At 44.0% G+C, this 24,710-nt stretch overlaps 1 protein-coding gene across 26 annotated transcripts in view; it reads right to left on the bottom strand.

Annotated features, from left to right (window-relative positions):
* The window catches only part of CACNA2D3 (calcium voltage-gated channel auxiliary subunit alpha2delta 3), a 924,345-nt gene that overhangs the window by 305,182 nt on the left and 594,453 nt on the right, over positions 1-24,710 (bottom strand). For 23 of the 26 annotated variants that reach the window (XR_014823278.1, XR_014823270.1, XR_014823269.1 and 20 more), the window contains 3 exons: positions 9,105-9,188; positions 4,230-4,301; positions 2,514-2,581 (listed from right to left, as the gene is read on the bottom strand). Coding sequence is in view for 3 of the 26 variants with exons in the window: in XM_084988628.1 (XP_084844754.1) it covers positions 2,514-2,581; positions 3,907-3,968; positions 4,230-4,301; positions 9,105-9,188 (286 nt within the window). In the remaining 23 variants the exon portion in view is untranslated. Of the gene's footprint in view, positions 1-2,513; positions 2,582-3,906; positions 3,969-4,229; positions 4,302-9,104; positions 9,189-24,710 lie in introns of all 26 variants that reach the window. The other 3 variants (XM_084988628.1, XM_084988627.1, XM_084988629.1) reach the window with 1 other exon arrangement.

Genomic DNA, 24,710 nt, shown 5'->3' with positions numbered 1-24,710 from the left:
GAGTAACAGGTGCAGAGGCTTTGAGCTGGGATCTCACCTTCTTGGAATATTAATGACATCAATTCTATCTGTTTTTTCTAGTTTCTGTTCTCACTGACCTTCATCTACAAAGCCCTCTCTGCCTATATTTCATTGGACCTTTGATCAGACCCTGAAGGCAAGATCTTTTTGATTGCTTCCTCTACTAAGTTCCTAGACCTTTAAGGAATTATGATTATTCTCTCTCACAGCTCTGATTTTGGACAAAATCACATCTACTATTGATTGATAATGCTGGCCATAATGACATAAGCTTCAATTTATTGACAATTACTGTGTACAATATATACAAAAAAATAAAGTGTCCGGGAGATTCAGAAGGGAAATAATTTCAGCAGGTAGAACTACAGCCCATACATTCAACCTCAGTAGCAACTCCTTACATTTTGAGCAAAAGCAGCCTGTTCACCATCTTTGTAATACCTGCCACTGGCAAAGCAGGTTGAAAATTTCTACATTCTGTGGGACTGCATTCCTTATGGGAGCTCCTTCAGAAGCGTGGTTGCCATTCCTAAGAAACTCCTTTCTTCAAAACAGAGCAGAACGGTAATCACACCACGGCCATCAGATGACAAGCCCCTGTACTAGGTAGCCCAGGGGAAGCAGCTTTCTCGGGTTCTGTCACTCACAAAGTTGGCAGGATTGTAACCCTCTTATTTACAGAGGAGCAACAGAGAGAAGAGGATCTGACCTCATATGTATAGATAACCAGACAATCTCCCCTTGCTGGGAACTCAAAACTAATTTCTTGCATAGCTGGGGCAGTTAACTCTGAAATTCTCTCTGTGTGAGCTCTTAGCCTAACAGAAGATGAAAGTGACTAATGAAATGAAGAAATGTGTGTGGGGAGGGGGTAGGAGAAGGAAAGGAGGGAGAGAGAAAGAGAAAAGAGAGAGGGAGGGGCAGGCCCAGATATTGAGGACTCACTAAGGAAACGAACACAAAAGAGGCAAATAATCCATTGATAACCTCTCCTTCTACTGTTCTAACCATGAGCTAAACCTCAGTTTGATCTCAGACGGCTTAGATGTGAATTTTCTGTCTTCACAAGCAGTGACATCCATAGAGCCGCACATGGTACATGGGGTCAGAACATTAAAGAAGTTAAAAAAAAAAAAGAATCCCTGAGAATACATCCTGTTGAGCTCTTGCCCAAATCACAGAGTTGCCTGTTTTCTCTTGCCTTTCTCTGGGAAGAGAGAACTCGTGATTGATTAGGTCTGCGGTGGGCACACTCAGGGCTCTGCCCAGGTCAGGATGACCCCCTTCGCTATCCTTCCTGTTCCTTAATTCCTCACAATCAGTTGAGAGAAAAAAACCAACACCTGTGAAACAATACAGGGACACTCAGCAGTGGACCAGCAGGCTGTCTATAGAACCTGACATCTCAGAGATCTCCAATTTCCTTCTTCATTCTCCACTACATCATCAGCATGAGCCACCAGGAAGTCCAGCTTCTGGAAGGTCAGCACACTCATTCATAACCAGTTCTAAGTCACTGAAACCTGACTTTTAACTGACCTTCCAGCTCTTGGCCATGCTCCCTGAAGACACCCACAAAGAGCACTGGTCTTATCCAACTCCTCAGTCAAAACGGAAAAAATCTAACACCCAGGTTAGGCAAATGACTTACTCAAGGCCACTGTGGGAGTGCAGGCTTTAAGAGGCTAGCCCCATGCCTCCCTGTGGGCTGGTGATATTAGGAAAGAGAACATCTCTGAGCTACTAGGTTGTTGGGAGATGAAAAGGAGAGCATGAGTGTGCTAGTGCTTTTAAAGTTTAAAGGGCTGTGGTGTTCCCACCGTGGCACACAGGGCTTGATCCCTGGCCCGGGGACTTCCATATGCCACAGGTCTGGCTCCCAAATAAATAAATAAATAAACAAAGTTTAAAGGGCTGTAACAATTGCTACTATTTACTGAGAATTTCCAGTGCACTGGTGCTTTATGAAGACAAGAAGATCTGGGGATCTCAAGGTGCTACTTATTCCTTCTGATTTATATAAATCACTTAAATGATCACATTTCCCTTGGACCCAGGCTGCCTTGAAACGGAAGTGAAATTTGTGGCTCAATTGTGTTGGAGACTAAGACTAGCATACCTTTGTTTTCTTTTTCTTTTCCTGGCTTGGAGTTTTTACACTAATCCGTATTTGTCTTGGTCTGGTTTTTATGCATGGGAAGAAGTCATTTGGTAGATGGATGATTCCTGTGAGTTGTCTCAACAAATTTGTGGATGGAAGCAGAAGATAACTAAATGAAATCATAACGAAAGTCATCACTGGTTGGGATTCCTACCATTCTGAAACAGTCTAGGACCACTAAGTAACATCAAGTCAGTAATGAGTTGAGTCAAATGTCCAGGGATTAGAGAAAGGGTTGGATAGAGGAGTAAATTCTTTAGCTAACACAAGGGCTGGATTCAGGGCTTTCATTCCACCCCGGAGGATAAGACAGATGAAGGCAGCATCTTACCTTCTTCAACGGTTACGTTCCCTCGGAAGAAGTATTTCCCATGGCCTCTGGAGAGCGCTACACCTAAACTGTGCAGAGAAACAAGGCAGACTTTGAAATCCATGATATCAACTGGAATAGACTTTGGGCTAACTTTTTATTTCCATTTTCACATTTCCATTCAATGTTCTATAAACACATTTTTTCAACAATTTACTTTCAAAACCTCACTGATTATAGTTGGTGTTGGTCTTTCTTAGGTTCCACCCACTGCTTCAATGTAATTTCTGATTGGAAGTGCAGCAGCAATAGGCAGCTCCCGTGAGTGTTTAAAGAGGTGTGGCAAGCTGCTAGGAGCCCTTCTGGCAAGCCCCTCTCTCGGATGCCCTTGCAAGGGCTACATGCCCTGCTTTTAATTATGACCTTACATATACTTGCCCTACATTCAGCCACACATGGGTCTTTCCAGACCCCACAGTTTGGGACTAGGGAAAATCAACCCCTTCTCAAGGGCAAAAATGAACACTTCCACTGCACTTGAATGTGGCGACATGATCATGTTGGGGGCCTCTTTGCCCAACTCTCTCCTTCATTTGATAGATTTTCCATACTCTCACTCGCTCAATAGTCTTAATTTAAGCTCCTTTCTGTTTTCACTCCTCGACTACTCTGATACCAAAGGGAATCCACCCATGATCCCTGGCCATATATGACGACAATGCCATATTGGTTTTTAAGATGAATCTATAGTCAGCAAATTCTTTCTTTTCTGAGCTCTCTGAGGCACCAGTTCAGGAACATAAAGAAAGCCCACTAAAATAACTTTTTACGAAAAGCATTATCACACTAAGTTAGTAGCGGGAGACTTTAGAAAGCCACATACACTTATGGAAGCAGGCAAGGGGCCAAAGGCATTTTTCAGGATGTTACAAAGAGAAATAACAGGATTCAAAGGCAGACAAGCACAGAAGGACAGCTCAGAGAAATTAAAATGGAAGCACAACATGTAAGGATGGATGTGCTACCTCCAAGTGTGAAGGGTTGTTTTTTGATCATGGAAATAAAAGGCAAAATGGAACTCACTAGGCAGCAAGTTAGATGGTTAAGGACTCTGATAACCCTCTGAATTTATCTCTCCACCCTTAGTTGGAATCCCCAAAGCTTATTTGCTTGATAATGAGATGCAAAGCCATGACAAATTGAGTGAGTTCTCCTAGGTGAGCCTGAACCATCTTCCCCCTTCTGGAAAACAAAAACAAAAGCAGCCTGGGAAAAGCCCCTTCCTCACTCTTTCCGGCCTTTCGGCAGGGTGTTTGGTTATCTTCAGATGATGAGCTCTGAGAGTGTCAGCAGGTTTTGTACAAACACAACTGATGGGTCTGATGGAATGTCCATGTATTATGGTCAGCTCTACCTGAAAGGAGTACCCTTGATGTCTGTATAATAGTAGTCATTTGTCATCACCAAAACCCGTTTCTAGATTGAAAAAAAAAAAAAAAGTCGTAGAGAAAAGAAAACATGGTTAGTCTGCTAGGTGAAGTTTTCAGAAATAAATAAAAATAAATGGACACACTATGATCAGGTTAACAGTACTACATGAATCTTGTTTGAGATAAGTAAAGACAAGAGAAAAATGATCTCAGCGAAAGATATTTATTCCAGATAGAGCTTTCAAAGCTAATTTTTCACAGTGGTTTGTTTTAAATTAAGCAGCAAGAATGTTTGAGAAAAATATACCCCTTTGTCCACTGTCTTCTTCACCTCCATGGAAAACTTCCCCGTCTTTCTATTCACCATGGCATTTCGTAACTAAAACGATAAAAGAAAATCGGGGTTAGCGCTTCCCAGGGTTACCATACTGTCTTGGACAACTTCAGTCCTCCAGCTTGGGAGCACATTTGGTGGCTTGTGTGTGATGGGGCGGAGATGTTTCCCCACCGACTCTTGAGTACTTTTGCGGTAAGTCTGCATACTGTACTCAGACCTCTGAAATGGGGCTTTGGAAGAATAAACATCCAAATGCTCTTGTCCAGGGGGAAAGGGGTTAACAGCAATAAATAAATGATCTTCGACTTCAATTTGGGGTGCTCCTGTAAATATCTGGGCAACAATGACCCAAAAAATGCCTGTGCAATGTTGATTAATCCTGAGAACAAATGCCCAGCAAACACTGAAACACTCAAGAAGCAAGCATGTCTCTGGGGGCAAGTTACATTTTCAAGAAGGGTATTGGTTTGTCATGGAGAACTCATTTTTCAAAACATAATCAAGTTAAAGATATTTTCCTACACAGTAGTTTTGTTGTTGTTGGGTTGGTTTTTTTTTTTTTTTTTTTTTTTTTTTCCTTTGGTTTTGTTTTTAAAGGCCAACCATTTGGAAGACAGGGATTAGCTTTTCATAGCATGAATCATCTTCAAATGCTCTCGGAGAAATCTGGGCCAGTGCAAGGTCTGGCTGAGACTGATGGGCAGTGAACAGGGCAGCCCTGTATCTGATTTTTGGAGGTCCCATCCGGGAATGGTGAGCCTCCTCCCTTCCCCCACCCCGGGCTGATCTCTGCTAATTACTTGTGACCCTTCCAAGAGTTCAGAGAAGGCCAGCAGACACAGTGATGAAAGATGTGCCGTCGTGGGCACCAATAGGAGACGATGGGGAGGCCGTTTAATGAAATAGGAGCAAATGCTGACATGCCACAGCCTGTTAGGAAAGCTCTTTCCCAGCCTCAATGCTTGGTTTTTTTTTTTTTTTTTTTCCTTTTTCTTTTAATTCTTTCCCCTCTTTTCTCCTTTGAGGAGCCTGAATAAGATCTGGCCGATAGAGAACTGCAGTGCTTGCAAGCAACCTAAATTTGATGCAGGGCTGTCGAGATTTGGGTTCACATTCCCATCTTCTGTGAGAGAGAGTAAAAGCATAATTTTTAGCTGGAGGCATGTATAAAATAAAACATATATTTTACTCTAGATATTTTTTAACAACACATAATGGGCATTTCTGGAAATATTTTCCCATTTTAACTTTTGTGGTTTTGGATGGGGAGAGCTGGTCCTAATTAAGTCTACTTTCTAACTCTTAAGAACGGCTCGATTTATCTTTGACATGGTTTTCATTTTTCCTCTTTCTGGTGCCTGCCTAAAGCCATTTGGGACCTTCCCCTCTCACATTCCCCAGGCAAGTCAGAGATTAGGTAAGCTTCTCCATGCCTCCGTGCCACCCCACCCCCAATTCCCAGTAGCACAGAACAATCAGCGATGGGGCCTGGCAGGGTCCAAGGCCAGGGTCACTGATGCTTTCTAGAGGCAGATGCTTAGAGGATTAGTCGAGCCTGTCCTTTTTATTCAATTATAATGGAAATAAATTATATTTATTGAACACCCACTTGTGAGGCCAGATAGCACTACAGTTCAGATAGATTCTGGGGCCTGAGCTTTATGATGTTGAAGCTCTCTGTGCCTCATTTTCTCTTTTTGCAAAACAGAACTAATGACAACACCCATCTCATAAAGTTGGAGTAGGTATTGGATGAGAAGAGTGCAGCATGCCCTAAGCATTCAATAGCTGTCAGCTGTACCCCATCATCACCTCGCCACCACCCACCATCATCTTCATTGCCATCCTCCTCCCTTTCCTTTAATGTCACACCCCTTTCAAGAGCTTAAAATATTAGGATTCAAACTCCAGTTTGTTTGATGAAGATAGCACCTCACATCCTTTTGCGAGGTACACAGGGTCTATGTAACAAACATGACCATTAAATTCAACAAGAGCCTCGCTGCCAAGAAAAGTGGGATGTGCCTTCCAAGAATTTCTCTGTAGCTGGGCAGACTCATGCTGCTTCTTTCTTGGCACCCTCTGCTTGTCTGGTCTTTCCCAGATCTTGACCTAAAGTCTGCCCTCTGCTACTTGTATGCAAACCCCACTGGTGGGCATATGGGCATGCAGGACCTTGTGCAGCCTTCACAAAGATGCTTTGTATAGATTCCAGAACTTCCCAATCAAGGGAGTGTAAATTCCTAGGAGAGAAATGGTGACCTAGGTTTTTTCAATCAAGCACATTGGTAGTGAAGGAATTCATGTCTCAAATTTACTTTGCTCCCAAAGACATAAGACAAGAGACTCAAACCGGAGAGACAACTAGAGGGCAACTGGTGAAGAATAAGAGCACTAAACTTGCTGGAGGTGTGGGAACTCTGAGGGTGGACACTCAGAACCCAGTCCTGGGAATCAGATGAAGGTGAAGGACATCACACAGGCTAGGAATCCGATGACAAAGGAAGAAAAGGCTAAGGAAACAGAAAGCATTCATCAAACCATTGTTAGTAAAAGGAGATATCAGCTCATGGGAAATTAATTTGGGCATAGGTGATGACTGGACAAGCAGGGTACAGATGAGCCAAGTAATAAACCTCTTCAGGGAGTTTCCGTTGTGGCACAGTGGAAAGAAATCTGACTGGGAACCATGAGGTTGCTGGTTTGATCCCTGGCCTCGCTCAGTGGGTTAAGGTTCCGGCGCTGCTGTGAGCTATGGTGTAGGTTGCAGATGCGGCTCAGATCCTGAGTTCCTGTGGCTGTGGATGTAGTGTAGGCCGGTGGCTACAGCTCAGATTAGACCACTAGCCTGGGAACTTCCATATGCCGCAGGTGCATCTCTAGAAAAAAGGCAAAAAGACAAAATAAATAAATAAATAAAAATAAAATAAATCTCTTCAGGTAACCTGCAAAGGAGGAGAAGGAGTATCAGCAAGGTGTTAACTAGCAGAGGACCTGCTTCCTGGATGTGGAGACTCCCAGGTAAGAATGAGCATCAAGTCTGCCTCCCACATTAATTAAGATGTAAAAGATGAAGGGATGGAGAAGTATGTTGATGACAAGGTTCAAGCCTTCTGCAAAAGAAAACAAAAAGATCCAGGGAAGTCAAAATAAAGCAACTGATAGAGTAAAGATGCAAGAGAAAGGAAAACAATGGAATGAGCCCTTTAAAGTTTCATGAGACAGTTTAACAACTGACATTCATTAATGAGAAGGTTTCTGGAGGATTGATGATGCTGAGAATAATTCTAATAATAGCAACTACTCACAGAATGCTCACCATATCCACACAACGATGTAAACACTTTTACGTCTTTCAATATAGTGATACATTTAGTATTCACGACAGCTCTATGAGGTAGGTACTATCGCCATCATACCGATTTTACTGAGGGGGAAAAAAAAAAGAACAAAAACCAAAACTGAAGTGTAGAGAAGATACTTGCTTGCCTGAGACAAACAGCCAGGAAATAGCAGAGGTGGGGTTTGAACCCAGGCAGGCTAATGCCTGAACTGCATTCCTCATGACTATGTTAGCAGGCTCCTCGGCAGCAGCGGGCGGAAAAGGTAGGACATGTGCATCAGGTGTAGCACAATCAAAGGGCCTGGACATGACTCTTGATGCCAAGGTTTAAAGAACAAGAAGATATAAAACTCTACCAGGTCACTGAACTGACATGGCATGAGGTCACTGGCACTGAGGAAAAGAGAATGAATGAGCGAAGAGCTTATCCAACAGCAAGGTTATTTTGTCTAAACTAGGGTTTAAAAAGACTGAGTCCAGATGAAGAAGGAACTGGGTTAAATTTCTAAAACAGATATGTTCTCTTGCATTTTATAGTCAAGGAAAAATCTCAGAGATTTATGCTCACTGAGACATCCAGGATGCAGAGGATGTGAAGAGAGGAAAAGCGAGCAGCAAGAGGACTGTGATGCTGGCCATATTTCTGGAAGCTGGAGACCCCAGCCTGCAGGTTTCAAATGGTTCCCCTCAACATCCCTTTGGAAGCTAGATGGAGGAAGAGATGGAAATGTTGACTCAACGATGAAGCTTAAGAAAGGACCCCAGAGAAATCAGGGAGGTGTGGGCAGAGGAAAGCAGCCTAGGCATAGAGACTCCATAGAGAAAGAGAAGAGTGAGGGTCCAGACAGGAACACCTGGGAAGCGAGGATTTAATTAAGGACAGTCCCCCTGGATGCACAAAAGACAGCATGTCTAATGAATCTGATTCACTGAGGAAGGAACAAGAAGACTGACGGGGCTACGTCATGGGCATAAGGAAAGCCTTTGATATAGTCCCAGGGCTGAATCTGTGTGAGAACCAAGCATGTGTTACTGCCATGTGGCCCAGAAGTGGGCAAAGCCGGGATGGCCCCAGAAGGAGGGTGCGACCAAGCAAGAGCAAAGGCGTTGTTCTGCAAAGCCCCGGAAGGACATCCTGACAGGTGGAGTTTGGCCCTGACTGTGCAGCTGCTTAGCCAGGCTCTCCTGAGGGTGGCAGGTCCCATCAATAGCACTGAGGAAGAGTCTGGATCAATGGGCTACAGAAGGGACCTGAGCCCAGAAGTGGATGGTCTTAGCAGACGGTGCAAAGCAGGCAGGGGGGCTGGCCCGTTTGCAAGTGGACCTATGGGCAGGAGAGCTATAAAACTCCAAACTCGAACAAGGGCCCATTGTCTCTGCATCCCTCTGGTGGCCAGGTGTCCTGCTGGTGGGCCTCTCAGCTGGCTCCTGGGCAGCCTCCAGGTACAGGGAGGGTTACAATGGAGCTCCTCCCTCACCAGGCTTGAACATAAATCACTTACCACATCATCGCGGTCTTCCCACTCCACCTCAGACAGGTCAACGCTACTGTAGTTAGGCTTCCTCCGCTTTTTGCCTTCTTCATACTGGCAGGAGGGGAAGAGAAAGAAGACAGATGACAAAACATTCCCTTGAGATCACGGGCAACCTTCATCATCCCAAGACCTGGTTTGAGTCTGGGGACTATGACGGGAGGGTCCTAGAGAAAAGCGCAGCAGGGGCTTGGTCCTGGAGTTTTAATGACAGGAAAGTAGAACTCAATCACCTGCAAATATGTGTTTCCAGCTGGGGTGATATACAAGCTAATTCTTTGTCTGACATAAATTTACCAGCGGACTCCTTACCTCTCAACACACCAGATGCAAAACCGGGTTTTGTTTCTCTTTATCCCTTTCTTGGACATTCTATGTGTGGACTAGAACCTTATTCTTCTACTCTAAAGCTTTTAAAACCCACCCTTTCATGACACAGGAAAGGCATCTTCCACAGTTCACCGAAAACGCAGCTAGAGCTCTCTATGGTCTATAGGTCCCCCATCTCGACTTCCTATCTCAAACCTACTTCATATTCCTTGGCCAGAAAACAGAAGCATTGGCTTCCACATTTGGGCTCAATGTTCTGGCACCATTTAGCAGACACACAGAACCTTCTACCTGCTACACACAGGCCATGGCAGGGTGGAGCTAAGCACAGCTACTTGTGCTGGAATACATGTGGGTAGTAGGAATCACTGCCAGATTTAACAACCATTAAGGTATTGCTCTGGAAAAGCTGATGAGTGCACTAATAACAGGGGAAGCAGCTTTAGCTTTTTTCCCCCTAAATCACTGGCGTTAGTCACCCAGAGCGTCTATCATTTTATAAACTGGACAGTCCTCCATCTGGACGTTCCTGTGTCTTGGGCCTTTAATGCTGGTTGTTGGGATGTTTATAATGTAGGAAAGCCTGCCCTCTGCTGCAGGCTCAGGAGAAGCAACCCCTCTGCCAGTTCATAAGGTGTGTCTGATGGCATAGATGAAAAAATACATATTTCTGAATAGTTTTTCTCTTTTTTGCATTCGTTTTTAAATTAATCATCTTTTGATTGAATTGGTAGGATTCTAAGAGAAATGCAGCATCACTCCAGGTGTTTGAAGACCCCCACCCCAGAGGTTACCATTTTGGATACCGCTCGGCTACTATGGAGACACGTGCTAAAGGCACAGTGTGAAGGAGAAAAACCGCTGCTGGTGTTGAACCAAACAGTGGAAAAGAGGCCAGACAGGAGCGATCTCCCATCACTGTGAAGCCAAACAGAGCCCAGAGTTCCTCCTTGCTCCTCTCTTCTTGCTCCTGGACTGCATTTCAAGAACCTGAGACGTCTGTAGAGAGGGCCCACCCTTACCTCCCAGGAAGGCCGCCGGGCTCTGACCACCCCAGCCTACGGCCCTTCCCCTCCCTTCTTTCAGGTTTCCAAGTAACAGACGTTCACGGTCAGTTTTATGACATCAGATCCACTCCAGATGAAGAGGAAGGGAAGTCATTCCCTCAGAAGCCTCTGTAAATGATAGCAGATTCGCAGTTGGATCCTATTATGGAAAGTTCGCTGTGCCTAGAAGCTTTGGCCCTCAAGAGAGCCAGCCTTGGGCTGAGTGGGTGGAACAGGAAAGAAGTCACCAGGGTTGTCACCCTCTTCTTAAGGTGAGGAGGTGAGATGGGGGAGGGCACACGATGCTAAGAAGCACAGTTGTCCCCCGAGGACCTAGAGTCGGACATTCACATTCTCAGACCTCTATCAACTGTCCTACTAGACTGCAAGTCTTATTTTGGTAAGAGCCCTTCCTGGGAACCACTAGGCACCCCAGAAATTCCTGCAGCCCAGCTTCTGACCATTAAAGGCAGAACTTTCACAGTTTCTTGGGTAGCCTAATGCTAGGTCCATACGGTCTTTTGGAGGAAGTTCTTCCACTGATGACTTCAAAATCTTCCTTTATTAGTTTATTCAACATTTATTGGAGGTCTAGCAAGTGCAAGATCCTAAGAATATAAGTGAAGTCAATTAAATAGGGCTTCATTCTCTCCCGAGGATAAACCTTCTTGCAGTTTATCACCCTTAATGCTGCTTGTCTACAGTCAGTTTATTGCCCATCATGCCTATGGGAAAACTGTAGCAAGTTAAATATCAAGTTGAATAGCAAGTTAAATAGATCACATGTGGGGGAGAACACCCCCACCCACCCCCAGCCCCTGACCAAATTTTCATGCTAAGCTTCGTGTTATTTCAACTGCTACTAAAGAAATCCAAAAAGACCCCTAAGGGCCATGGCACCAAATGTTCCTTTATCCTCAGAGAAAAAGTGTGGCCCTGTCTTTGTTAGATGAGGAGAGCACAATGGTTCTGCCACTTTGTGGGCATGTGACACTGAGCAAGGCATCCAGCTGCTCCAAGTTTTCTTTTTTTCTCAGCAAAAAGAGAAAAGCAGCAGTACCTCCATAGCAAAGGTTGGTTGAGAGGATTAACTAGTTACTGTGTGTAAAACGGCAAAAGCACATTCCCAGCACAGCATGGACTAAGCTCTTAATACATATGTAGCTGGTGTGAATCCTGAATGTCATATCCTTCTTGGTGACGAGACAGGCTCATCATAAATAACTGGTTAATAGGTCATTTCCTTGATGGGAAGAGAGACCTGCTCAATAATTTCAGGTCACCCTCGGGGGAACCATAGGCAGGCAGAAGATGTTCGTTAAAGATGGTAACGTCAGACAGACACACTCATGTGCCTCCTCTTGGTGCATAAGATACTTGTGTACCAAACGTCAAGCTGGGACTTAAGACTCTCCTAGCAGAAAACCTCAGACCTGTGCTAAAGAACCCAAGTCCTTTTAGATGACAACTGGCAAAAGCGGAATTCACAGAGAGCCCTTGGCTTTTGACCATTCCTAGGTGTTTTCCTTCATTTTTTAAAATAACCACTCAAGAAATTCAGTACATTGTACTATTGGTATTCAAAAAACTGACAGGGATAGAAAGTGAAAGGAAGAAAGATTTCCCAGCTCCTGGTCTGTAAGTCCCTATATTCCCAGCAAGTCTCCGTAATGGAACCACACTGGAAGAAACATGGGACTGGGGAGACCCCTCCTGGAACTCTATTTTCAGGAACACCCTTCTACAATGTCTGCTTAGTTCAATGTCTGTGAACTAAGTATGAAATACTTTCTATTTGGGTCTTTATTAATGGGTAAAGCTCCTTAAAATATAAACAGTAGTAGAGCAGAGGGACCACTTTGAGTGAACAAAGGAAGTCAGTGGACTAGTGCATAGATAAACCAGGTCAAGGGCAATGCATCAACTCCAGCATGATGACCCTAAATCCACCTTATCTTTTCTCCCATTAAGAAAACTTACTAGATGGCTAGAGATTAGACCTCTATTAGGAAGACCCATGGGCTGTGGACTACCACCACCCATCCCCCAACTCTTCCACAGTAATCACCTTGGTTTTCCCACAGAGAATTCCCTTGGATCCCACACTCAGTACATACAGTTTGAGTGAAGCCAAGAGCATCCTGGTTCAGAAGCAGACTAGTGACCTGAGCATATGAGGGAGACCCACAACTCTCCAGGACACAGTGATTGGCTCAGGATTGGGGAAATAACTCATGCCAGCCCAAATAAGATTCGATCTTGGAGGCTTTCCTCATTTTGTCCAGGAAAGGAGTTCATCATCTACTAGCATCACAAAGGCAAGTAGGACATGAACTTGAGCTCTGGGTGACCATCTCTGCCACTTCTTGGAGAGGGCCTTCCTCAGAATGAAGCCAGTGCAGATAAGACAGAGAAATGTCATGAAGAGAGCTCTGCAAGCATAGTGTGCATGCCTGGATCAAGCTGTTCCTGAAATCTTTATACCCTTGGGTGTTCCATGTACCAACACATTCTCTCCACATTATCCCCCTTCCCTTTTTAAAGATTTTTTAAAAAAAAGCTGGCTTAGGTTTCAAGTGTAAGTAGTCATCAGAGTTCTGACTTGTTTATATTTAGTGTTTTTCTTTTTATTTTCTCCCTCTCTCTCTCTCTCTCTTTTTTTTTTTTTTTTTTTTTTTTCTTTTTAGGACCACACCCTCGGCACATGGAGGTTCCCAGGCTAGGAGTCTAATTAGAGCTATAGCTGCCAGCCTATGCCAGAGCCACAGCAATGCCAGATCCAAGCCGCATCTGCAACCTACACCACAGCTCACAGCAACACCAGATTCTTAACCCATGGAGCGAGGCCAGGGATCGAACCCACAACCTCATGGTTCCTGGTCGGATTCATTTCCTCTGCACCATAATAAGGACTCCCTCCTTTTTTCTTTTTAAATGAACCATTTTTAAAGTACATTTTAAGTGAAGTATTCACAAACTCTGGTACTTTATGATTATTTAGGAAAATGTGATTTGCAAAATGCCTCACCGCTAATCAAGATAGTCAACTCTGTATGAGCATGGCTGATCCCTTGTACCTGCTTTCCCTCTGAGAGGACATATGTGTGGCCATGGCATCAGAGAGCGACAGAAAAAAAACCCCTAAACTCTAGAACCTCTGACTCCCAGGCCAGATCTCCCCTCTCCCATGGGATTTGGCCTGGGACGAATCCCAGGTCCCCCAGCCGCACTCCCTCTTCCCCTTCGTGAGGATCTCGTTACTGGGGCTGAGGCATCGGATATGGCATTTGTTAGTGTATCTATAAACTGTAACTTCCTTTGAAAATGTGATTAACGAATTGCAAACGGTTTCCAAAGGTTTATAAACAGATACTTTGAGAGCCACGGGTAGGTTTGTAGTTTTTGGTGCCTGTTTTATGAAAAAAATATGTGGGGGAGAATTTAATAAGGAAAGATATTCTGTGCTATGAAATACTTTGAGGTGGAGTTTCAAATAAAGGCCAGATGTGGTGAACACACAAACCAGCCTGTGGCCTAGGAGGACGGGGCAAGAAGGGCACCCATCTGAGGAGCCAGTGGAACTACTGGGGTCGGCCGTCAGTGCCAGAACCTTCCCGGGCAGCGTTTAATTGGATATGAATGCCCCTTTGCGTTACCTGCAGATTGACTGTGGAAGCAGTATGGGATGGGCCAAGGTGATGGCCGTATTCGTGTGGGTTTGAACAAAACAAAAATGCTCTTGCTTTTCCTATATTCTTTTGAGAAGGACTGGAGGAAGTCAGCCTCTGTGAAACAAGTATTGTGTGTGCTAATAATTGATAAATGTACATGCTGCTCCATGCTGCCAACAGGAAGGAAGGAGATGGGGGTGGGAGGCCCACAACTGGAGAGGAAGAGGCCTTGCCCAAAGCAAATGCCATCTGGAGAAGGGGTGTGGCTGGGGGCTGGGAGTCAGCATTTGTCTGGGCAGATGTTTCTGGAGGCAGTTTTGGTCCTCAGCTGGTGAACACCTTTAGCTCCTCCTCTGAGACCCTGAGTGTCCTCTTGTCTCAGAGGCTGAAGTGGCCGTTTCGGGAGAAGGAAGGGAGGCACATCTTTCCTCCATGTGCAAAAGAGGCAACCTAATGGCTTCTGGGTACTCTGTTCCTTCACTCCATTCATTCATTCTGTCCATCCACATATCCAAAAATATTACTGGACACTGGTTATTTATCAGGCCTCCAGCCAGGCCCAGGTGAACCTTTGGAAAGCCCAAGGAAGCTATCTGAGAAGGAGCATCTCCTGCCCTCCAATTGCAGAGCACAATTCACCAGCCTAGTTAGGAAAGCAGGGTAAATCCAGGGTCCCGGAGGGGGATGCTGATTTTAATCAGGTCTGCACCTACAGACTGTTCGCCCCAGGCTAGAGTACATTAACCTAAGCCTGCCTTGCTCTTCCATAGGACGGAGCTAAGATCATTCAGTTCATAGGGCTGCCATGAGAAGTGAATGGGCACAGATACAGTTGAGTACAGTGTTTGTCCTGAAAATCAGGGCTGGACAACCTTGGCCAGTACTAGTAAGTGCTGGTGTTGCCCCGACTGATACGATATGGCAGCCCTACTCACCATGCGTATCCCTAGAGACCACATTCACAGGGTAAAATGATTCTTAACCATATGGCTTTGTATTAACAGTCCTTTAAAGAGGCAGTTCAACCTGGTTTGGAGGCCCACTCTTCTCAAGGTCAAAGGGAAGGGTCTCAAACAACGACATGGTCCCAAGACCAAGTGGCCAGGTGGGCTTGTGACAGGCTAATGGTCTCTTCCTCTAGAATTCACAAATCATGGATTCTGTCACACCATGTCCTGCCTCAGAGGAGGTGGCCGTAAGGAAAGAAAGTCTCAATGGTCCATTATCCGCCCCTGCTCTCTTGGTCACAATCTAAATGGTTTAAGTGTTGGCAGTTTTTTAAGTTTTTTTTTCCTCCCCTGATTTTACATGTAACAGCGGCTCATTGTAGAAAATCTGAAAAATAAAGAAAAGTGCAAGAAATGGAAAAAATATTGCCCTTGCTACCCCAATGCAGAGATCGCCACCCAACATCCTATTATCTTTCTCAAAGGGCAAGGATTTTGAAGTAGTTACTGTTTTCAGTTTTCTAAGTTCGTTATTTCTCCAACAAGGAATTTATAAAATGTAGCAACCAATCTGTTCTGCTTTCCAAGTGACTGCTTTCAAAAACAAACAAACAAAAAACAAACAAAAAAAAAACCATATTTTTTTCTCTTCTGCTAGCCAGCTTTCCCTTCACTCCCTATCATTCTTTGCGAAGAGGGTAGATTTCTTGTGCCAGGCACAATGCTAAGCGCTGTACATCTCTCCTGTGATTCTCACAGCTCCAAGAGAGGAGTAAGGCTTCACAAATGGGAAAACGCAGAGCCCAGGGGAGTCAGTCACTTGGTGGCGTGGCAAATGGGCTGTCGAATCAGGATTTCCTCCAGACTCTGCTGGTTTCTGAGCGTCCGGTCCTCTCCACTCTCTGCACTGCCTCCCTTGGGTGGTCACTTCTCACTAACTCAGGGCAACGCTGACAGGACTGCACAGAGCAGGTATGTTAATGGTGGCAAAACCACCTTGGAGGTTAAATCCTACCAGCTAGTCTTGTCTCTGTTAACAGTCAACTCACTGGGGCTGCCTTGAAACGAACCTTGATGGCCAGGGATGTGAGAATCAGCTTTAGGTTAAGAATGACTGTGATATACTGAGTGAATGCAATAAGCTAATATCACACTTACATGACGCCCAGGAACCAATACCCAATTCAATGCCTCGGAGAAGCGTGGTAGGAGCTAATGGTATCACTGATAAAGGATTTCCATCAAAAGAGCACTGGCCCCTTAGGTTGTGGGACTCCACAACAGCTCAGATAAGACGCACAGCACAATGTCATAAGCATTAAGGCAGGAGAGAATTTCTGATGAGTCTATACTCAGAAAGAAAATCCTTCATGTTCAGGGGAAGATAAGACGCCTAGATGCACCTGAGGGAAAGAGGGCCACAGGGTGTGTGTAAAGGCGGCCGGAAGGTGGGAGAGAGACAATGAGGGCATGTTGAGACAACAAGCTTTTTCCTTTTTCTAAAAGGTATCATGCTCTTATTAATTAATGTTTTTAAGTGTCTTGAAGATGAAAAGTTCTATGTGCTCTCCCCTAGTGTGATTAAAAAGTCCTTTTGATCGCTGTAAAACTATAACAGCTCTGGTATTTTTTAAAAAAACAACAATTAACCCAGCTGCTTTGAAAACCCAAATGACCTTTATCTTAATCAGTGTCCTCAGAGTCGCTGGGAGTGAGTCACGCGTGCTGTGTGTGGGGAGGAGGTGGCCAGCTCCCGCCCTGCCATCACCATTTTTTTTTTGGATTTAAAATCTCCTTCTCCAACAGCCAGTCTGTCCTTTAAAAGCAAGCTCGTTGTAAAAATGAACATCATGCTGAGTGGTTGGGCAGGAGGAAGTTTTTGTGCCAACAAAGGGATAGGGAACAGGGGACTCTGATGTGAAAGGCGAGAGGCATCTCCAGGCCTGCTGACTCAAGAGAAAGAGTGATGCTAAGAAAAGGCCGTCTCTCTGCAGAGAAGAAAGAAGAGTGTATATGAAGGCTACACACAAAATAAAGAGGTGTATGGATGCCTGGAAGGCAACTACACGGATAAATTGGACACTTTTGAGACAGAACCCTCTCTGAAGCTTCCAGCGCAGTTTAGGATGAACATACACATGCTACTGTATATGAAATAGATAAGTAAGGAGAGTTCCCTGGTGGCTCAGCAAGTTAAGAATCTGGCATTTTCATTGCTGTGGTGGGGCTTTGAGCCCTGCCGCAGGAACTTGTGTGTGCTGTAAATGTGGTCAAAAAAAAAAAAAAAAAAAAGATAACTAACAAGGATCTATCTATAACTAAATAAACAGATAACTAAAAATAGATAACTAACAAGATAGCACAGGGAACTCTACTCAATATTCTATAATAACCTACATGGGAAAAGAATCTGAAAAAGAATGGGTATGTATATCCATATAATCGATTCACTTTGCTGTACACCTGAAACTAACACAACATTGTAAATCACTATACTTCAATAATTTTTTAAAAAATAATAAAGCTTCCTAAGCAAAGGTTACATGCAAGACAGCCTTCAGAAGGAATTTCAAAGTTTCGCAAAGAGTTGCATCGAAATGTTGAGCCTAGAAATGAGCCATATTCCAAAGCCAATTGCATATAAAGATTTCAGAGACCACTGAGTCATTAAGAGATAAGTATCTAGGGTAAACAGAGGACTTCCATAATTTGAGAGTATGTCAATGACTTTTGACAAACAACCTTTTACTTTGCATGTATAGAACTTTACATGGTGTTATTCCTTTGAGAAGTGAATTATATATCAAGACTCTTGGGTATGTGGAACCTGTCAAACCATTTTGAACATAGGGGTACAATTAGCCACCACAAATTGATTCCAGTTTTGAAATGGCAAAGACAATGACTTTCCTTATTCACTCAAGTAAAATCACAAATTAGTATCAACCAGCACAGAAAAACAGGAATGCATCAGCCCTCAAATGATGCTGCAGCTAACCCATGGACTGCAGGGTGAGTTTTCTGCAGTACTGGTTTTTCTCCTGCTCTGAGTAACATTGCCAAGCCTCTGCCCAGCCCAGTCCCTGGGAAAAGGACTCTAGTCTCCTCCCCCATTGGAGGGATTGCAGTCAGAACAGAGACACCTCTCAACTTCAAGATCTTTGTGCTTACTGACATGAAAGGCAGGAAGCTATCAATGATTTTCCAAGTGAAGTACATAGAGGGATGCAGAAAAGAAGAAAAGGAATCATTCCTTCCATGCCAGATGCCATAACCCTTGACTCACATTTATGCCTTATGCCAGCAAGTAAGGTATCACTTTATGTCACTGCTGGGCCTTTGTCACATGTGCATGTGTGTGTGTGATTTTATTTATGGAGATGCTTGGCAGGATGGCTTTATTATTATTGCTTTTTTCTGCTAAAATGTTTAAAGATATTTGGGAAGGAGGAAGAGACATGATACCCAGGCAGCCCTTGTTCTGTACCTCCCTGGAGCTTTGCAGTATAAACATGCATGTGGCCATGTTTTCAAGCCACCTGCTCTCTGCCCTAGCTACATCCTGACCATCAAACTCAATGGTCTCATCCATCATTTGTCCATAAAGCCCACTGAATTGGTGACTGGGCAAAAAGTTTAGTTTTGATTTCTGCCTATGATTCTCAATTACACTGAAAAATCTTTTTATTTTATTTTTGTCTTTTAGGGCTGCACCCACAGCATACGGAGGTTCTCAGCCTAGGGGTTGAATCGGATCTATAGCTGCTGGCTTAAGCCATAGCCACGGCAACATAAGATCCAAGACACATTTGTGACCTACAGCTCCTGGCAATGCTGGATCCTTAACCCACTGTGCGAGGCCAGGGATTGAACCTGCATCCTCCTGGATACTAGTTAGAATCATTTCTGCTGAGCCACGATGGAAACTATTATTTACTGATAAATCTTTTTTAAAGTGTTTCTGGATGCATGCTGGTCTGCATATGCCCAAAAGACTTCTGACGTCATTCATGACTTATAGGAAAACTGAAGGTCTCCTGCAAGGCTGACTGAGTACTCTTATCTTTGCCTATGATAATGGAGATACAGGTAGAGGCTGGAACAGGTAAATATAATAAAGAGGCCAATGGGCCAGGTAAAGGGGTCAGGTTCACCAAACTACCACATCCATTGCTTCTATTAGGTGTCTCTTAGAATGGAATAGCATCTCTCCATCTCTCTTGCCACCAGCTTAGTATCGGCTGCCACAATAACTCTCTGCTGATGAAGGTACATGCTTCCTAAGCACCCTTGCCTGGATTCCACACTCCAATCCATTTTCCCGAGTCCAGCCAGGGGGCTGCTTCTGCAACCCAAATCAGATCACAGCATCACTCAGTAGGAAGCCTTATTACTTCTCATGTCCTGTGGGTCAATGCACAACATTCCAGAAAGTCTCCACCACCCCGCCTCTGGTTGTTTCTCTGGCTTTTCTCTCACCACTTCCTGCCCCTCACCCCATACTCCCCAGCTAGACTGCTGCACTGACTACTAAAAGGGTCATTCTTGCCAACAGGCCTCTGCACATATCATTCCATCTGCTCCCAACACGATTCAACCCACCTCAGAGGCAAGTGGCCACTCAGAACTCAGCCAAGACATCCATTCCTCCGGCAAGTACACAATGGCCCATCCTCAGTCAGTTCAGATCTTTCCTGTACCCTCTTCAGTGGTCCATGGTAGCTCCATCTCCATGACAATCACATTGTATTTCAAATTAGCTGCTTCCCTGCCTGTCTCCTCCACTAGGTCCCAAGCGACTTTGAGAAAGGGGCTACTTCTTATTCAGCATTCCACCTGTAGTGCCTAGAAGAGTGCCTGGCAAAGAGTAGGTTCTTCAGGAATATTTGATGAATGAGTGAACAGAGTGAATAAATAAGTGAGGAAGGTTACTCACCAATAAGCACATGGATGACATGGACCATGTTCCTCCCCTGTTCTAGGCAGTTCATGAACATGAACTTTCTGAATTCTCATAGCAATTCCAAGCAACAGAAACTTTATGTCCTCACTTTTCAGTGGAGGAAACTGACTCCAGGGAGGGTAAACAATTTATCCAAGGTCATACAGCTGATCGTGGGAGAGCTGAGGTTGACCGCAGACATCACGCCTCAGACACTGTTCTGTTCCATGAAGAAACATGTACCAGTGAACCTTCCATAGGTGGACCTGAGATTATGGCCCGGTGCCTGCCTGAGATGTATCCTTGGAGGGCACAGCAAGGGAATGATGGCAAAATGACCTGTGGTTGTCATCAACCAGCTCCCTGGAATTCCACCTCGAGCAGAGCGGAGTTTAAAATTATTAACTCTCAAAGGAATCTTTCCATGAGATAGATATAAAGGCACTATTTATACCTACATTTGCACCTGGTTAAAACAGGCATCATTAATGGGCATCCAAGCCATCATACTCTCAAACTTACTATAGGACTGGGAATCAGACAAATACCTTCACCTGACCCAGTTCCTCCCAAACTCTTTTCCCAGAGTGTAGCTAGAAACTTAGAACCTCCAGAGAAGGACCTTTTTAAGGGAGAAGCAGGCATTTTGGAGCATTAGAACATTTTAACTGATTCTAATACCCAGGATATATGTCTGAAACCCCTACCTTTCTTCAATGGGGAAAGGTGACAGTACTCCATGATGCCGGGCAGCTGTTGAATGTTCCAGATAAATACTCCTTTGGATTTTCTCTCCTCTTTCTTGTAGCAACTTGAAGAAATTAAGCTTAGCTCACTGGGCACTCTTTTTTGCTTGGGCACATTTCTGCCAAGCAGCGTCCTTATCTCTATTTAAATCTGCCTCAAGTATTACTTAGCAGAGGCGTCCTAGGGCTTGATTTCATTTGGAGTGAGTGAGTGTGTGTGCGTGCATACGTGTGTATTCCTTTTAGATGTTGGTCTAGATTTGTCCCTTGCAGAGTCTGGCCTCCGTTCTGTCTGGGGTGAATTGTGTGCTTTATCTGATGAACTTTGGTTTTATTCATTGTGTCCAAAAGAAGCCACTGTGACAATGATAAATGTCCCTGACTTGCTCCTCAGGGGGTCTCTGTCCTTGCAGGGAGAGACAGGTATCAAATTTCAGACTTGAACCCAGAACACCCTGGGGTGAGGCTGGCAGGCCAGCCTGTCATTTGGGATTTCTGGTCCTGGCCAGCTGGGACACAAAAGCACTCAATCCTATGAAATCTCCAGCCACAAGCCAAAAAAAATGCCAGCTACTAGGGGGTCACGCGGGCCCTGTCCCAAAGAGAACAGGGCAAGTGAGGCTGAGAACTTCCATCAAAAGCCCTGCCTGGCTTAGCCAAACTGCTTTCTGGCCTCAATATCCTAAATGCATTCATGTTTCCCTTCGCCCTGGAAACATCCAGAGAAAATGTGGAAATGGAACCTGGGAGGTCTTCAGAAATACATGTGGCCTGTTGCATGATTATGAAAGTTGAGCAAAGCATATCATGGTTCGGGCACCTCCTCAGTGTAAGGCAATGGTCAGCTCAGGGCTGTGGCGGGGATTAAAAGACCATGCCCCAAAGTCCATGGTCTCAACCTTTTTATTTGCATTCTTTGTATCTTATCATTTAGGATTATATAAAAATGACAGCTGCTTATAATTATTTGGAGGTTTGAGTTGCAATAATTAAAAACATCTGCCTTTATCTTACCGCTACCAGACTTAACCCCTTGAGGTTGGGTCTACCAAACTTCAAAGAAAGAAGCAAAAAACAAAACTGCACACATTACTAACAAATTTCTAGTGATTCATTTAAATGTATAACCAGTTATTCCAACAGCCTTCAAACCTTTAATTATCTTTTAAATATATATAATTTGGGACTGCTAATTAGATAGCAATTTAATGCTCTCATGGGGATTCAGATGCACTGTCTTTCTAAAATGTAAACTTGGAGGAATCATCACTGGCATTCAAATAACTGAATTCTTCAGTTATTCAAATGAGTGTGGGCACTTACACTGTTGCATCATTTGAATATTCTGCTGTCAGCCCCAGCTGTAGGTTTTACAGGGCTCCTCAATACACTGAGGCTAAGGCTAGATTTCTCCTAATCCAAGCCCAACTCTCTGCCCAACTCTCTGGAGAGAAACCAGCCTGGCTCCTCCTCCCGCCTTGGGGAAGCCTAAACTCACTCTCACAGCCCCGTCTGGTCTCCTCTTAGAAGCAGATGGCTCTGTTTTCCTATTTTAAGGAGGAACAAACTTCCCTGGAAGTTGCAGTTATGAAAGCTTTAATGTTCGCTTCCCTGCATTCTCCACGCTGGTCTGCCTGCTCTTGTCCAGGTAGTTAAGGTTTTAATTAATAACTCTCTCCCCACCCCAGGCAAGAGAAGGTGAGGGTTTCACTCTATCTTGAGCTTCCACTTCCTGTGTATTCCTACCCTCCTTCAGATGGTCCTTTAAATTATATAAAGATGTGCGTCACATGGAGAAAAGCAATTGATCAATTAGATGACACTGGGCAATGATAGAAGCCAGCTCTCCCATCTTGGCCTCGCAGTGTGGCCAGGCTTTGCATTCCTGAGCCCTGGCTAGTAGCTAGCAGCTGAGGCTCATTTCCCCCAGGAGGGGAAGGAGGTGCAGACAAATCTATAGGAATTTTTAAGAGATCATTATTCAACACATTGCCTGTAATTACATTTTGATGAGCCTTTTATTGCTAATTCATCATCCAAGATGGGGCACTCTAGATATGAAATTAATCTAGTAAAACAAAGGTCAGAGTGTGTCCAGTGAAAAGAAAAGCTTTGTCCTCATCAAATTCTTTCACCAAACAATAAAGCAACAGAGAATCCTATCTCTAAACCAAATTTCTTTTAAGTGCCTTTTCCATTATTAACAGTTTAAAGCTAACTCTCCCTGATGCTTCTCAGTGAAAGCAAGCTGATGTGAGGTGAATACATGTGCAGCAACCTGAAATAGAATGGGACATGTGCCTGATGCCATCATTTTCTTTTTTTCTTTCTTTTTTTTTTTTTTTTTTTGACTTTTTGCCTTTTCTAGGGCCGCTCCCACGGCATATGGAGATTCCCAGGCTAGGGGTCTAATTGGAGCTATAGCCACCAGCCTATGCCAGAGCCACAGCAACTTGGGATCCGAGCTGCGTCTGCAACCTACACCACAGCTCACGGCAATGCTGGATTCTTAACCCACTGAGCAAGGCCAGGGATCGAACCTGCAACCTCATGGTTCCTAGTCGGATTTGTTAACCACTGTGCCATTATGGGAACTCCTGCCATCATTTTTTAAAAGATTTTTATTTTAATCCCTATCAAATTATCCATGACATTTTTCACAGAACTAGAACAAACAATCCAAAAATCTATATGGAACCACAAAAGACCCAGAATTGCCAAAGCAATCCTGAGAAACAAAAACCAAGCAGGAGGCATAACTCTCCCAGACTTCAAGAAATACTACAAAGCCACAGTCATCAAAACAGTGTGGTACTGGTATCAAAACAGACAGACAGACCAATGGAACAAAATAGAGAACCTGGAAATAAACCCTGACACCTATGGTCAATTAATCTTTGACAAGGGAGGCAAGAACATCAAATGGGAAAAAGAAAGTCTATTCAGCAAGCATTGCTGGGAAACCTGGACAGCTGCATGTGAAGCAATGAAATTAGAACACACCCTCACACCATGCACAAAAATAAACTCAAAATGGCTGAAAGACTTAAATATAAGATAAGACACCATCAAATTCCTAGAAGAGAACATAGGCAAAACATTCTCTGACATCAACCTTATGAATATTTTCTCAGGTCAGTCTCCCAAAGCAACAGAAATAAGACCAAAAATAAACCAATGGAACCTAATCAAACTGAAAAGCTTTTACACAGCAAAGGAAACCAAAAAGAAAACAGAAAGACAACTTACAGAATGCGAGAACATAGTTTCAAACAATGCAACGGACAAGGGCTTACTCTCTAAAATATACAAAAAACTTATACAACTCAACTGTAAAAAAGCCAATCACCCAATGGAAAAATAGGCAAAAGACCTGAATAGACTGTTCTCCAAGGAAGATATACAGATGGCCAACAAACACATGAAAAAATGCTCAACATTGCTGATTATAAGAGAAATGCAAATCAAAACTACCATGAGATACCACCTCACACCAGTCAGAATGGTCATCATTAATAAGTCCACAAATAACAAATGTTGGAGGGGGTGTGGTGAAAAGGGAACCCTCCTGCACTGTTGGTGGGAATGTAAGCTGGTACAGCCACTATGGAGAACAGTTTGGAGATACCTTAGAAATCTATACATAGAACTTCCACATGACCCCACAATCCCACTCTTGGGCATATATCCAGACAAGAGTTTCCTTGAAAAACACACATGCACCCGCATGTTCACTGAAGCACTATTTACAATAGCCAAGACATGGAAACAACCCAAATGTCCATCAACAGATATTGGATTAGGAAGATGTGGTATATATACACAATGGAACATTACTCAGCCATAAAAAAGAACGACATAATGCCATTTATAGCAACATGGATGGAACTAGAG

Source organism: Sus scrofa, chromosome 13, assembly GCF_054392235.1.
Source record: "Sus scrofa isolate SSC_HxYL_T2T_F1_AM1 chromosome 13, Sscrofa_HxYL_maternal_Yorkshire_Landrace_v2.0, whole genome shotgun sequence".
Classification (NCBI taxonomy): domain Eukaryota; kingdom Metazoa; phylum Chordata; class Mammalia; order Artiodactyla; family Suidae; genus Sus; species Sus scrofa.
This window is presented reverse-complemented; position numbering and strand designations above follow the sequence as displayed.